Source organism: Mustela nivalis, assembly GCF_964662115.1.
Source record: "Mustela nivalis genome assembly, chromosome: 9".
Taxonomy (NCBI): Eukaryota; Metazoa; Chordata; class Mammalia; order Carnivora; family Mustelidae; genus Mustela; species Mustela nivalis.
The window spans coordinates 73,714,601-73,730,526 of record NC_139028.1 but is presented as its reverse complement, the minus strand read 5'-3'; the positions used below and the strand labels follow the sequence as shown (position 1 = coordinate 73,730,526).

Genomic DNA, 15,926 nt, shown 5'->3' with positions numbered 1-15,926 from the left:
TTAGCCAGCCTGGAGCAGACCTGCCTTCTTGATTACTCTGAGCCTTGCCATAGATCTAGGGCGAGACTTCTCAATCTTGACACTATTGGCATTTTAGGCTGAATAACTCTCTGTTGGTGGTGGGAAGAGGGGCATCTTGCGAATCGTACAATGTTAAGTAGCACTCTCGGCCTCTCTTCACTAGATGAGAGACCTCATCTAGATGAGCACCTCCCAGGTGTGACACCCAAATATGTCTCCAGATATTGGTGAATATCCCTTGGGGGGCAAAACGGCCCCCAGGTGAGATCCGCTGGGCTAGAGTAAAAGACTTGCCCCTAAGAAGCAAGTGGGTCCATTAACTTTTGTGATGCCATAGGGGAATATGGGTAACAATGGGGTAAGGTTAGTGCAGTGGGTTGAATGGTTACCCCAGAGATATGTCTGCATCCTGGCTTGAGTGACCTTCAACTCGGTCCCAGTGTGATGAGATCCAGCTCCACATTCTGATCTCCCAGCAGCCTGCAACCTCACATTCAGAGTCCCTCAGTATGGTAAATACTCAAGGATGTGGCCAGGCAGATCTTCCCAAGCCCTTCCAGGGTTCATACCCAGAGGCCAGAACATGCCTCCCCATCACAGGTGCATGGCTGCAGGTGCCCCCCACCCCCACCGGCCAAGGGTGGGGGACAAGGATAGACTGAGAATACCTTATCCAAATGCTCTCCAGCTCCAGACCCGTCACCTGACATCTATTTCAGCCACAGGACTCCAGAGAGAAAACAGACAACGGAAGATTCTCTGTGCTAATGCCAACATGATATGCAAGACGCCAAATATCAATTTGCCTCAATCACAATTCTGTATGCACGAGGAGAAGAATTCTTGGGACTTCAACCTGGGCGGGCGAGCCACCCCTCTCCCACCCCCTTTGCTTTTAGGACTCACTGTTATCTGTGTTGCCTTACTTACATGATCAGTAGCTCCGACTCATATCGCATTAATTTATTCTTCTCCAGAGCCAGCTTAAACCATTCCTGCAAAAGCTGTGCTTCATCTTGTGTGCCTGAATCTGCTTAAGACATCAACAGCAAATGTGTTAGATTGGCGTTTCTCTCCCTGTGATCAACCTGGTTAGGAGCTGCGTTAGTGGCCATGTTTGTAGCGGAAAAAGGCTCAGCAGGTGGCAGCCCCCGATGGCCTGTTGACGCCTCGGTTGCAGGTTGCGGTCCGACAAATCACACCCCCCTGGGCATGCTCTGGGGAAGAGGTCCTCTTGGACACCGAGGGCAGGAATCCTTTGGCTCCAACAGCCATGTAATCTTGATAACACCCTGCCGTAAATGAAACTTCTCCTGCCTCTGAGTATGTCCTCTGTAAAACTTCTGTATGTTTACACATCACATTCTCCACCACAGAAAACCCTAGATACTCTCCTGGTTACTATCTCCTCCTCCCTTTCTTCTCCCAAATCAAATGATTAGTGAGTGCCCAGGTGGGGTGTGGCTCCCTTCATGGGGCTGAAACACCCACGCCACATTTAATCATAGAGGGGTGGCGATGGATATTTTTAATTTTTGCACGAAGAAAAGCCAATAATGGGGAAAAAAATGTTACCAGCTCTGAGTCTCACTGGGAGAGCTAAATTCATATCTTCTTATAACTTAGATTACGACCTTTATTGAATGTAAGAATGACCATGAGAAAACTGACACTGCTTTTAGATATGCAATGCTAGATGCTAAAGGTTTAGAAGATATAATGATAAAACCTGGGTGTATTTCTAAAGTAGCAACATGGAGGTGGCTTTTTAGTATTTCACCCTGAAATGAGGACACGGGCTGTATTGCAAAGCCCATGGCCACTCTAGGAGGATTTGTACTGGAGTGTCCCATAGGCAGAGGGGATGACAGTGCAGAGGGAAGTTATACGTGACCTTGAGCCTTTACTTCTTCACTGGTTAAAGTGAACAACAAGACATGCAAGTAATGTAACAGTAATTAAGCTACTGTTTATTAAGCAGTGATCACATGCAAGTCAGCGGGTTCCATGCATTACATGGGATGCCACATTTAGTCCTTGTGACAGACTCACCAGTAGGGGTGCTTATTGTCACCACTTGAGAGCTGAAGAAAGCAGAGGTTTAGAAGATTAATTTTCTTGAGGTCACAGTTAGTGAATGGCCGAACCAGGGCTTGAACTCAAGTGACCTTTATCCTAAGCCCAGGCTTTCTCCTGCTTGTATAGCACTCCCCCTCCTCCTCACTCCTTCCCTCCTTCTTATAGGCATGTAAGGTAAGTCACACCCTTAGCACATTGCCTTGTTCCTAGTAAGTCATCCATAAAAATGAGTTCCCTTGTCTCCCTGTCTTTTTTAAAAAAAGATTTTACTTATTTGAGAGAGAGAAAGTGGAAGGAGAGGCAGAGGGAGAGGGAGAAGCAGGTTCCACCGAGCAGGAAACCTGAAGTGGGGCTCCATCCTAGGACCCTGGGGTCATGACCTGAGCGGAAGGCAGATGCCCAACCGACTGAGCCACGCAGGTGCCCCCCTCGCTGTCTTCTTGACCACCTTTTTGTTGATATGGACAGTTGGGTCTAGAGAGATTTTATAAAGTGCCCCAAATTACATAATTAATGGGTAACTGGTGCTATAACGTAGATCTTGACTTCTGATAAATTCATTCATTTGTCCATTTGATCCATCCATTCATCCATAAATTCACTATGTAATAACACCCATGTATTGAATAGGTATTGGACACTACTTTAGGTACTAGAGATACAGTGACAGGTAATGCTATATATCATGGGAGGGAGGCTTTTCCGGGCCAGGATATGAGGCTTCCTGAGCAAGGTGGCCCTTGAACGGGTGTGTTGAAAAATGAGTAACACCTGGAGAGGAAATAATGAGGATGGGAGAGGACATTTCCAAGAAGGAACAATGTCAGCAAAGACGTAGGGATGGGACAGAGGCAGTAGAGACATAGATCAGGCAGGGCTAAGGGGGAGGGAGGGGTGCACGGTGAGGTCTGGGATGTCTGAGGATCTCATCATAGAAGCCCTTGAACGTCACACTAGGATTCTCGTACTCTATGCTGTGGAACACAAAGGGACACTCAAGGTGGCTGAGTAGGATAATGTAAGTGAAGTTTTACCCAGAAAGGATTAAAAGGGAAAGAGGGAGGGAGAAAAATAAGCAATATATTATCCTTCCTTAGGTTTCTTGGGTGAGTGAGTGAATGAATGAATGAATTTATGAATATGTTGAATACCAACATCTCCTAAGTCACATTCATGGTGCCAAGGGCAGGGATGAATAAGCATCAGTTTCAACTCTTAGGGAAACTGGGAGCTTGCAGTTCAGCAGGGATAGCCAACACTGCACAGTCAAAAAGAATACAACATGTCCCTTGCTATGACAACACAGAAGGGAATGAAAGAATAAAGTATATAGACCAGAGATCATATACAACATAGAAGTTACTTTAAACTCAGACTTGGGACCCAACTTGCACGCTTCCACCCCCCACCACGTGGGCTTGAACACTTTGCATAGCCTCCCTGAGCCTCCACCTTTTTTATCTGTTACAGAAATATAGTGGGATTGACTGTGCACACGAAGACCTTAACCCAGCCCTGGCAATGGCATGTGGTTTAAGCTCAATAATTATGGTAACAGTCATTTTCCAGGATGCAACTGAAAGCAAGTCTGAATCAAACAGAGTATCAACAGCTCACAGTGGAGAGACCTGCCGTGGGGCTACAGAGGTGTCTTAGCTGCCCTGTGTCTTCACTGGGCTCCTACTACCTTGCACGTGAAGGTGGTCTTTCCACACCAGCAGTGGTGAAGTCTGATGACTCCAGGTTCTATTTCTACAACTGATCTTTTCTTTCACCTGATTCAAGACTTTCTGTATCTTGTGAAATATCATCTTCTTTATTCTGTTCTGTCATAGGGGAATCTTTGGAATATTTTATCTAGCTGACACATCCTTGCTTTGGGATTTCTGCAGAATTGATAAATGGGCATCTTGGGCCTTTATGCAATATTAAAAAACAAAATGTCAGATGGGACTGGACCAAGAACAGAGCCATCTGGCCCATCATTAGGGACCCTTCTCAGGCTTTGGGTGAGGCTGTTCTACACACTGTGAATACACCCGATCATCCAGCACACATGTCTATATTTTGTCCATGAGGCTGTTACAGGAAACTTTGGTAAACTAATTTCCTGAAATCAAGCTTCACAATGTCTGCCATGTCCACTGGCACTACAAACCACACAACTCCACCCAGAAAAGGAAATGACATTTGTTTTCACGGCTTCTCAGTAAACACCAGTGGTTCCTAATAATCTCTAAATTTCTTTCTAAATATTCACAATTTCTTTCATAATGCTTTCTAGAATTTTGACCAGGATCAGAATTCCTATTTCTTTCCCATGTGATGTGAAACATAGAAAATATACTAGCATTCAGTCTTTGGTTCTGGGATTCTCCATGGGTTTCCAAAGACGGAGTTTACATCTACCCAATATTTCAAACACCAGGAGGTTAATTTGGTTCATTCAACCAATTCTGAGTAATGCCACACCCAAGACACTAGTCTGTATACTATCTCTCACCTGGGCTTACAAACCTGAATTCATTGCTGTCTCATTTTTCTCATCTAGATTTCTCATGCAGTTTCAATTCCCTCTTCTAGATGTGTTTAACATTTCTAGATTGAGAACCATTTTCCTTGATAAAGAAAACATAAAAGCTGAGAGTTAGAAATTCTGTCTTTTTTCATCATGTAACATTACACCATCTGCCTCAGCACTGGGCCTCTCCTTTCCTTGTTGTCGATCCAAAAGAAACAGCTTTAAAGGCACTATTTTGCTATCTTTAGAGTTTTTTGTTGTTTATTTGTTTTTTGGGGTTTCTTTGCTTTTTTTTTTTTTTTTTTTTTTTAATTCCAGATTCGGCCTCTTTGCTGCATTATACCCACAGGTTCAAGCCAGACTTTTACCCTGCATTACATATCTCCTTAATCTCTCTTATGTGTCCTTCTAAAACGTGGTCCAAGAGAGAGCTGCCTAGCCGCACTGATTTCTACTTATGCTACTATACTCAACAGACACAAGCTGAACTGTATTGTTCCATCCAATTTTCTTTTTTTCCCATGAAATAATTTACAATAGTTTTTTCTTTGTTTGTTTGTTTTTTGGAGTCTTCCTTTCCTCAACAGTCAAAATCACTTTGGGGGATATCTTTGAACCCGCAACTGATCCATTTCCCTGTTGATGGAGATCTAAGTTGCTCTTCATGTTCTGCTCTGCAATATACACTTGCAAATGAACTTCTTGAATAGTATGGTATGCAAAGGGTCGGTCAGTTTCACAGCAGAAAACCTAAGTGTTTTCCAAAGAGCTATGACTGTTTTTACTCCCACTAACATTGAATAAAAAGCTCTGCTGGCTTCTTATCCTTGCCACATCCTTAGTGCTATAAAGGTTTTTAACTTTTGCTAATTTAATAGTTTAAAATAGTTTCTCATTGTAGTCTTCATTTGCATTTTCCTAGTTACTAATGAGTATTCTTTCTGTGATATATATTTTTTTATTATTTGCCCATTTTATTTTTTTAATTAATTAACACATAGTGTTATTATTGGTTTCAGAGGTAGAGGTTAGTGACCCATCCGTCTTACATAATAACCAGTGCTCAGTACATCGCGTGCCCTCCTTAATGTCTATCACCCAGTTACTTCATCCTCTCACCACCAACCGCCCCCCCAGCAACCTTCAGTTTGTTTCCTGAGATTAAGAGTCTCTTATGGTTTGTCTTCCTCTCTGGTTTCATCTTGTTTTATCTTTTTCTCTTTCCCCCTATTATTCTCTGTTTTGTTTCTTAAATTCTACACATGAATGAAATCGTATGATAATTGTTTTTCTCTGATTGACTTATTTCACTTAGCAAAACACCCTCTGGTTCCATCCATGTCATTGCAAATTATTTGCCTATTTTTATACAGGCAAATATTTGCTTCTCTATTTCTTATTGATTTCCAAGAGTTCTTTACATAGGCTAGAACACTGATTCTTTTTTGTTTATATTTGTTGCAGATGTAGTTTCTGAAGTAGCGGCTTATCTTCTCTTTTCCTTCATAGTGTCTATAGACTACCAGCTTGAGGTTAAAAAGATTCTTTCTAACTTTTCAAGTTTCATTTTTCATATTAAATCTTTCATCCTTATGAAACGGATTTGTTTGTGTGATGTAAGGCTCAATTTTATCTTTTTCCTCTGTTGAAAACCACTTGTCCCAGAATCACTCATTTCCTGTGATCTGCAGTGCTACTGCAGTCTTATACCAGGTTTTTGTACATGTGAGATTATGTTTGAATCTTTTGGTGGCTTTCAGTGAAGCATTGAAATTGGCTTCATAAAGGTTCTGTACATTTTTTTGTTTCATTTTTTTCCCTAGGTACCATATGTTTTTATGCTAATGCAAGTGACATCTTTGCTCTTTCATTTTTTAATTGCTTTATGTTGAGATCTAGAAATGCAATTGCTTTTTCTATTTTAAGATTATATCCTATAACAGTCATACAGGCTCTTCTTACATTTAATAATTTATTTGTCCATTTTGGGGTTCTTCCCATGTGGATAATTCTATTATCTGGAAGCAACAAAAATTGCTTCTTCCTTTCCAAACCTTATGCCATTTTCCCCTTGTCTTACTTACTGACTATCATCTCCTGTGCAATGTTGACTAGAAGAGGTAGTCATTCTTCTCTTATTTCTGATTTTTAAAGAAACGCTTCTAATATTTTACCATTTAACAGTGATGTTTGCTATAACATTTTCAAAGATACATTTCAAACTAAAAACATTTACCCTGTTCTAATTCCTTTTTTGCTAAAAGTTTTTGTCCCAAATGAGTGTTGAATTTTGTCAAATGATATTTTCTTCTTATATTGAAAAGACCATGTGATTTTCCCCTTTCATTTGTTAATATGGTGATTGTTAAATCATCCTTAGTTTGCCAAATTTTAAAATTAATTGCATTAAATATTCATTTATATTCTTTTATTTTTTTGTATCTGCCATATCTATGGTTACGTCTGCCCTTTTCAATCCTAATCTGTTTATTTCAGTATTCTGTCTTCTTTTTAAAAATCAGTTTAAGAGGGTTGCTTCTAGTCTTTTATTAGTCTTTTCAAAGAACCAACATTTGGCTTGCTTTGTATATTTATTTATTTATTTATTTATTTATTTGACAGAGAGAGAGAGAGAGAGAGATCACAAGTAGGCAGAGAAGAAGGCAGAGAGAGAGAGGGGGAAGCAGGCTCCCCGCTAAGCAGAGAGCCCGATACAGGGCTCAATCCCAGGACCCTGAAATCATGACCTGAGCTGAAGGTAGAGGCTTAACCCATCTAGCCACCCAGGCACCCTGAGAAATCTATCTTTTAACTTCCCAAATGCATGGTTTTAGAAATTATCTCTTGGCTTCTCACTTCTAAGTTAAGTACATGGTAAGTACATGGTACTATTGGATGTGGTTGTGTAATTTAAGTTCTCTGAGATTTATTTTACGAACTAATATGGTTAATTTTTATAAATCACCATGTGAACTTGAGAAGAATATATATTCTCTATGTTGGTGGTAGAGGAATTTATAAATGTCTTTTAAATTAAGGTTATTAGTTGCATTGTTCACATTTACACCTTTGTTGGGTCTGCTTGACTGCCATTGGCAGATATTCTAAAATCTCCTGCCGCAGTAGTAGAAATTCTCCCTGTAGTTTATCTTTTTTTGTTGTTGTATATATTATGAGCGTATTATTGCCAATACATACACATTTAAAACTGTGATATCTTCCTGGTGAGTTGATCATTTAAGACTTATGTAATAATATGGGGCACCTGGGTGGCTCAGTTGGTTGAGTTTCTAACTCTTGGTTTCACTCAGCTCCTGATTAGGGTCCAGGGATCAAGTCCCGCATCAGGCTCAGTGCTGGGAGCCCCTCTGGACAGAGGGAGAAGGACAAGCACAAAGTCTGCTTGTCCCTCTCCCTCTGCCCCTTCCCATGACTTGTGCTTTCTCTCTCACTCTCAAGTGAATGGATAAACAAAATCTTTTTTAAAAAATAAAAATTATGTAGTAATTTTATTCCTGTTTATTTCTTATCATCGTTTTGGTATTAAAGGCTATTTTATCTGCTTTTAATGTAATTACCTCCAGATTTTTTTTCTCATTTCTTAAATATTTTTGTCATGGAGAATTTTAAACACATACTACCCCCAGCTGTGTTTAGTTAGTATACTTGTTGTGTATTTATATTTTATATGGATTTGCTAAACAGCATACAGTTGTCTTGTTCATTAACTTTCATTATGATTACTGAGATATTTGGAGTTCCTTCTATGTCTTACTTTGTGCTATCTTTTTATCTTTCTAAAATGCTCTTCTGTTTTTATTTGGAATTGAGTGGGGATTTTTGTTTGGCTGATTATTATTTTTAAAAATTTCTTCTCCCTTTGTTTCCTCCAACATATTTGGAAGTTACTAATTTTATTTCCATTGTTTCAGTGTCTACATTTAAGATTTGAAAAGGTATTTTTAATATCTTAACAAAGTTGACATTGTCTGAGCCTTCTTTTAAACAATATAAGGGTCCTGGGACGCTTTACTTCCAATCATTCAACTCCAAACTTGTACCTTGTATCCAGTACTTCAGTTCTGTTTTAAAAATCCATATTATTTTATATCAACAATGTTTATTTGATTTACTTACATCAAATTATTATTTTTTTATTCACTATTTCTTCTTTCATATTTCAGACCATCCTTCTGCATATATCCTTTTCTCCTTAAAGTATATTGTCTAGAATTTTGTTTATACATAGTTAACTCTATTTGAGAAAAAAAAAATGAACATTTCTTTATTGTATACTTGTTCTTGAAATACAATTTTTCTGTTATACTGTTCTAGCTTGAGAGTTGGGTTTTTGTTTTGTTTTGTTTTTAGCTGTTTGACCCTTTTACTCCACTGTCTTGTAATGCCCATTATGGCTGTTGAGAAAAGGGCAGTTAGTAAAACTTTTGTTCCCTTTTGAGATGATTTATCTTTACTCTTTATCTACTTAAAGATAATCTCTGCCCTTGATGTTCTACATTTTCCCTTATTGTGCCAAGGTACGTATGGATGTATTTCAAATTCATCCTGATTTCTGTGTCCCAGAACCTCTGTCTCTATAGGTTTTTGTCTTTCACCCACTTGCAGAAGAAGGAAGCTAACATTTATAAATGCCTCGTTGTCATGTTTCATCCATTATCTCTTCAAATAATACATGACCTTAATTTTCTCTATTCTCTCCTTCTAGGACTCTGATTGAACATGCACCACACCTTCTTGTTTCATCTTCTACATCCATCCACAAACCACACTTCCATATTTTCCATCCCCTTCTCTCTCTCTGCGCTGCAGTCTGGTGCATGTCCTCAGATATACTGTCCAATTTACTCATTCTTTCTACAGCTGTGTCCAAGCTGCTGTGCAATATATTCAATGAGATTTTAATTTCAATGAATATATTTTTCATTTTCAGACTCTCCATTAATTTTTTAAAAATACTTAAAAAAATATCTGGTCATTTTCTCAACTTTTTACTCAGAAAAACTTAAACCTAAAGGATCAAGCATTTTATTTAGTTGTTATGTTTCTTTGGTCTTCTAGTCTCATCTAGAACAGTTCCTAGATAGCCCTCTGCCTTCTGTTTTTGTATAGCATTGACATTTGTGAGTTATTTTGCAGACTGTCTCTTAGTTTGCAAATGTCTGATTATATCCTTGAGGTAAAATTCAGGTTAAGCATTTCTGCCATGTATGGGATGCTGTGTCTTTCTTGGTCCATCACAGCAGGAAGCTCACGATATTACATTTGACTGTGGTTACGGCTGGTCAAGGCAAAGGTGGTGTTGCCTGTCAACTTCTGTAGTGGTTTTTTTCTGCTTGCTCATTTTTCTGTGTCATCTATTTCTGCAAACGTTTGTCACAAGGACATAATATATTCGGTAACAATTTATAGTAGTTGAAGTTCTTGGCCATTTAAATTTGTGGTTTTGGCCATTCTTAGTGGCTCACTTCCTTGTGTTTTGTAGGATTATTTATTATCATCTCACAGTTTATTGAACTTAATTTGTCTGAATCCCGAGTGCATTAACTTAAGCGTGGTTTCTTTCACAGAGGATCTGTACTTGCTGTTCAGGGAGCTGGAAGAACTGGTGTGCTGCGGACTCCCCAGGTTAGCATCGCTCCTTTTTGTCAGTCCCAAGGCTTAAACTCTAAAACCACTGATATTTATCCTTAAGGAAACCCTGGATTTCTTTTTTATGCTTGCTTCCTTCCTGGCATATGGAAGTTTCAGCACACTTGTCTTCTTCTTCTCTTCCTTCTTCTTGGCCCTAAGAGGTTTACCTCGCTTACTTGGGAGCCAGTGGTATTTCAGAAAGCAGACTTGTGGGGAATAGGCTGTTAGAGCGTCTAGTCTACCATTCTGCTGCTCTGGGCTTCTTGGGAACTGCATTCTGTATTTCTGGCTGAGTCAGCCACTTGGTAATGTAGTTTCAAATATTTTTCCAGGTAAAGATTATTATGACCATGTTTTTTAAACCTGAGGGTTGCAAAGTTAACTTAATGGGCCACCACAAGCACTCAAAATAAGACAGACTGGAAAGCACTAGTCATTTACATGTAGCAAAATTCAATGTTATTTCTTGATGAATTGTATTCAATTATGTATTTATATGTACTAACTTGTGATATAAAATGCACGTCTTGCTGTTGTCATGGTGGTTTTTTTTGTGTAAAGTAATCCTTTAGGGCAGATAACCTTAATGTGCCTGGAATCCACACAGTGGAGAGGACTCGAGGCTTCTTCCTCAGGAAAAGAATCTCGGTGTCACCCTCACAGGGCCCATCTTTGTTGTGAGGCCCCTCACTTGCTATAAGGTGGCCACGGAGGCTGAATCCAAGGGGAACACACAATCAAAGGATAATTCCTATTTGTCGAGTAAAGCAATCTGCAGTAGACCCTGAGCCTCTCTGCACGTCTCTGCTGAGTGTGCCGAACAGCAAGTCCCTACCGTCCTCCAGCCCCAAGCCACTCCTGCAACCAGCCAAGGAGATAATTCTGAGAAGGAGGTCAGGATCCCACAGGGTAACTAGTGTACAGCTACCTGGTTCCTGGGTAGGGGCTGACTTCTTCTATAGTGCTTGCTATAAAGACTGCTGAGTGCCCTGGCCTGAGCTCCTGAGCTGTGGCACCATCCACCGTGTGCACAGCTGCTATCTGGGCCCACCAGGTCACATGGCCACACTCAAGTAGAGGACAACTTGTACCATGCTGCATTCCCTCTGCTTGCTGGGCAGTGAGTAAAACACTCCCATGCTCTAATGCACTGAATTTCACTGTTTACTTTCAGCGTTTCAGCAAACCCATCTAAATTCCTGGCTTGCTTGGCCATCATTTTTGGAATCTTTTTGCTCCTGGCCATTTTCTATGAATGGCATTGGGACTCAAACTCACAAGTGCCTGATTTCAGTACCTGCATTCTTTTCAGGACACCCCATTGCTACATTACCAAGGAAAGTATCATTTCTTCTGCTCCTCAGCAGCCATCAAGATGGAAACCACAGAGTGTAAGCCAAACTACTTCCCTCTTCCTGACTAGTTTAGCACTGCAATTTCTCTCAGCATAACATGTGCCCCTGCTGCCACCTACCGGCAGCCGCACACATCTGCTATTTCTTTGTAAACTCCATTTTTGCGAAGGAGAAGCCATCTGGCTCTTAGCAAACCTTCCAAACAAACAACAAGCTCAATGCAGACAACCAGCTGGTAAAACTTCCCCCAGAGTTGGTAGAGCTATAAGGGGGAAGTAATTCCCATATACCTCCCTTAGGGACAAATGTTTTCTCCTTCTAAGTTGCTCTCAGTTCCCAAGAGATTTCACCTGCTTCCATGAATTGAAAGAAATCGCAGATTCTGTGATCCACACCATCTAAATTTGGATGGTGGTCTCCTGCAAAACTGGCGAATTCCATGGCCCTAGCACTTAACACTGGCTACCACACTGATATCGGTAACAAAGCAGTGGGTAACAGCACCCTTGACCAAGAAGGGTCTAAGTGGCTGGCAAAGCGTGGTTTGTTTTCCTCCTAGAGGGTGGGGCCTGGGGGCAATCATGCTCCTGCACATCCTGGACCATCACTCTGGGCAGCTAGGAGCACCAAGGGAATCCATTCCCTTTTCCAAGGACATCATCCATCCGTGACACTTCTCCCTGCCTCCCAACACCCACCCCACAGGACATCATGGCTTATCATCCAGGGTGGGTGGTTGGATTTTTGTTTTTCTTTGTTTCCCTTTCCATGATAAAATGGGGGAACAACCCTTCCTGGGGGTGGGGGAGTTTATTTCTGACTGTTGGGAAGAAAGAAAGAAGGAATTGTTGTCACGACAATTAGGAGCTCATCAAAGCTTCATTCTGCTCATCAGCCATCATTGCCCTCCGTCCTGCACCCCCGCATGTTCCTCTAATTCAATGCCCGCCTAATGAATAACTCCTAGGAACAAAAGAGCCTTTCAGGCTGGCGCACGTAATTATTAGAGGAGCCTTGCATAACTGTCACAGACTACTCATGTTTTCAGGCCTGTCTCTAAATTTGGTTATTCACAACCTTTATAGCTCAATATTATTGCCTAACTGTGATCATTTTCTAATTATCCTAATAATACCTATTAAATAATTCCCATTAAATCACTTGAACCAGAGCAGCACAGGCCAGCTCAAATACAACTTAACCTAATAAGGATTGGTCATTCATTAAGCACCAGGGCAATCTTTTAAAGGGGCGGAATAGAATATTAAACTGCAAAGGAATATTATTATTGCACAAATGTTATTACAAGTTGGAGTGTATTAATTTCGATGCCTGGTTTGCACATCTTCCGTTTGGTTTCCTTCGGGGCCGCTCTCCTTGACTCGACTCTTCCAGGCTCCAGCCCCGCGTTGATCTGCATCTGTCACCCGCACAAGGACAATCAAGGGAGGAAAAGGCCCATAAGCTGAACAGGGGAATTAAATTACTAAGGATGTAAAGGGAATGAAGGGAATCCATCTTCTGGCTGGGTCGACACACCTTTGAAAACAGAAGCTGGCTTTCTTCAGCTGATAATTCAAAATATCCTTTCTGTACACTTGGGGAATAGGGAGATTTTCAGAAGCTTGAAAAATCTGGTGTCTAGAATCTAAATTTTAAGCCGTAAAGATTAGCGAGTCAAATCACAGTGCATGTGCGTGCGGATATTTAAGAGTACTTTGTAAAAAAATGGGTATTGGTGGCATTTGTTGAATGTCTGCAACGTGGCAGACACTCTTGGGAGGCATTCTGCCCACCAATGCCCTTAATTCTCAAAATGACCCCGTAATGTGAGGGTTATTAGCTCCATTTCTCACATATGGAATCTGCAGCCCGAGAGGTGAAGCAATTCTCCCAGGGTCACGCAGCCTAAATGCAATGGGGCAGAATTTGCACCCAGGGCTCTTGGCCACCTTTCCCCAGCACACCATCCTGCCTCCCCCGCAAACTGAAATATGCCCCAGCTTTGCTGGCTTATTCTTTCCATGTCTTAGGCTCTCACTGAACCCTGTGGATTCCCAGACACCAGAGCAGAGCCTTCTTGATGGGGAATCTGGCTGTGCAGCCAACAAGGGCAGTTACTTGTACGGAATGTCCCAGCAACAGCTGTAGAGGTAGGCAGGGACCTTCACTCCAGGCAAGAAACAGTTATTCTTTTTGTCATGAAGTCTACTCCTGATAGGTGGATTTGGGTTATCTTTGCCAGGAAATGCACAGTGTATTTTAGTAAGAAAAGGAACACAGGCGCCTGGGTGGCTAAGTGTCTGCCTTCAGCTCAGGTCATGATGTCAGGGTCCTGGGATCGAGTCCCTCATTGGGCTCCCTGCTCAGTGGGGAGTCTGCTTCTCCTTCTGTTCCTCCCTCACTCGTGCTCTCATTCTCTCTCTCAAATAAATAAATAGAATCTTAAAAGAAAGAAAGAAAGAAAGAAACAAACAAACAAACAAATACTAATCATCTATCCCATGCCAGAGGCTATACTAGGACTTCCACATAAACCATTTTAGCCAATCCTTACCACAAATCAAAGACATAGGTATGCGGATCACTCCCACCTTACAAACCAGAACCGTGGCTCAGAGGGAGAAAGTCAGACCCCAGCATGTCCTTGCCACTCAGAAACCAGCGAACCATGCAGCTATAGAAGCCCACACCGCGGGGCCCCTCACTCGGTTGAGACCTCACAAGGCTCCGGGAGCAACCCTCCCAATTTTGCCCATGGGACTTTGTACAAATTTCAGGCCTCACAAAATCCAGGTCTGCCCCTATTGGTGCCATCCCTCTCAAATAACTGAACTTTTAAGAGAACTGAAATCCCAACCTTCCGCTACGTTGTTGAACAAGTACCATATTGCTTACACAATAGCACATGGAGATGTTTTCAGGGTCTGGTTTTTCACATGTGATATCCAAAACACAGAAGGCTAAAGACATCACATTCGAAAACTAAAGAGACAATGCCACTCCACCCCCACTAACTGTAAGGGTCACTCCAATTCACTAGACGTGAACTAGTGCTGGGGCAGTTTCCCAAAATATAAACTTCTTTAAGTCATCCCTCACCTCAGAATCCTTGGCAGGCTCCTTGTTCACTGAGGCACTTCACGTCTTTTCCCATCTGGACTTTGCCGGTGCCATTCCCTCTTCCAGAACAATCTCCTCACCTCCTAGTGAAGAGGTGAATTCCTATCCTTCCTGTGGTTTCCACCCTTCCAGGTGCTTAGCCAGAGCACCCTTCTCCCCAAGTTCAGTGAGGAAACTCGCGACTATGTTCCCATGTCCCCCTCCCCGAATGCTGTTCCTATCCCTACCCCTGTCCTTCTGTGGTACAGTCTGTTTATTTACATGTCCACATCCTTCAGTGGACCATGGACCTCTCAAAGGCAGAAACTGGGCTGTGCTCATCCTTATAGACCCATTGTCTTCATGTCTCCCACATCGTAGGTTTTCACCAGAGGAATTCTGTTTGGATCCAAGAGTCTGAAGCTATTGGTGGAATACTTACCATTTCTTGTACCAGACAAGACACTAATTCATTTTCTTTATTTTATATAGATATAGATATATAACATCTTCTTTAAACCTTATATAAGTTCTAAAGGAAACAACAAATATCCCCATTTTAGAGGAGAAAATGAAAGTTTGTAAAGGTTTAGGATGCAACTGGCCCAATGGACATGGCTAGAAAAGGAAGAAATGAGGACTTTGAGTCCATGTCTGGGTTCTGATTCACTTCCAATGTTGTCTGAACACCCCAGTGGTTCTTCTGAATTTCTCATCACCCCTGGATTGCAAAGAACATTCACATAGAGATTAGATGGTCAGGCTGGAAACCCAGGTACAAGGCCCACAGGTTGGCCAGGACCCTAGGAATTTCCACTGGGACCGTCAGTTTGATATTGGAAACCAGTGATGCATGTCTGCATTAATGGTTCCATTGGGTGACGGCATGGCTAGACCAGCACTATTCTCAGACCACGGACGTGGGCCCACACCCACCTCTCCAGGGCTGCCTACCTGCTTCCCCTCTCAGCGCCTTCTCCAGCCTCACGCCTTGGATCTCTGAAGCCCTCTGGCGCTCCTCGACTTCCTCCAGCTGCCTCTGGATGGCCTGCAAAGCCAGGATTGTGTGTCACACAGGGACTCTGAAGGTGCAGTCACGTGGCGGGGGGTGGGGGCGCTCAGCCTGCTACTTACTTTTTAAGAAAAAGAGGCCCTGTTCTTATGATGTCCCTCCTTGGGTAAGGACCTCTGAATTC

The 15,926-nt window shown here is 41.8% G+C and overlaps 1 protein-coding gene across 1 annotated transcript in view; it reads right to left on the bottom strand.

Annotated features, from left to right (window-relative positions):
* The window catches only part of MICAL2 (microtubule associated monooxygenase, calponin and LIM domain containing 2), a 212,788-nt gene that overhangs the window by 8,726 nt on the left and 188,136 nt on the right, over nucleotides 1-15,926 (bottom strand). The window contains exons 34-35 of the mRNA XM_082683062.1: nucleotides 15,685-15,778; nucleotides 952-1,051 (exon numbers count right to left, since the gene is read on the bottom strand). Of these exons, the coding sequence (XP_082539188.1) occupies nucleotides 952-1,051; nucleotides 15,685-15,778 (194 nt within the window). The remainder of the gene's footprint in view (nucleotides 1-951; nucleotides 1,052-15,684; nucleotides 15,779-15,926) is intronic.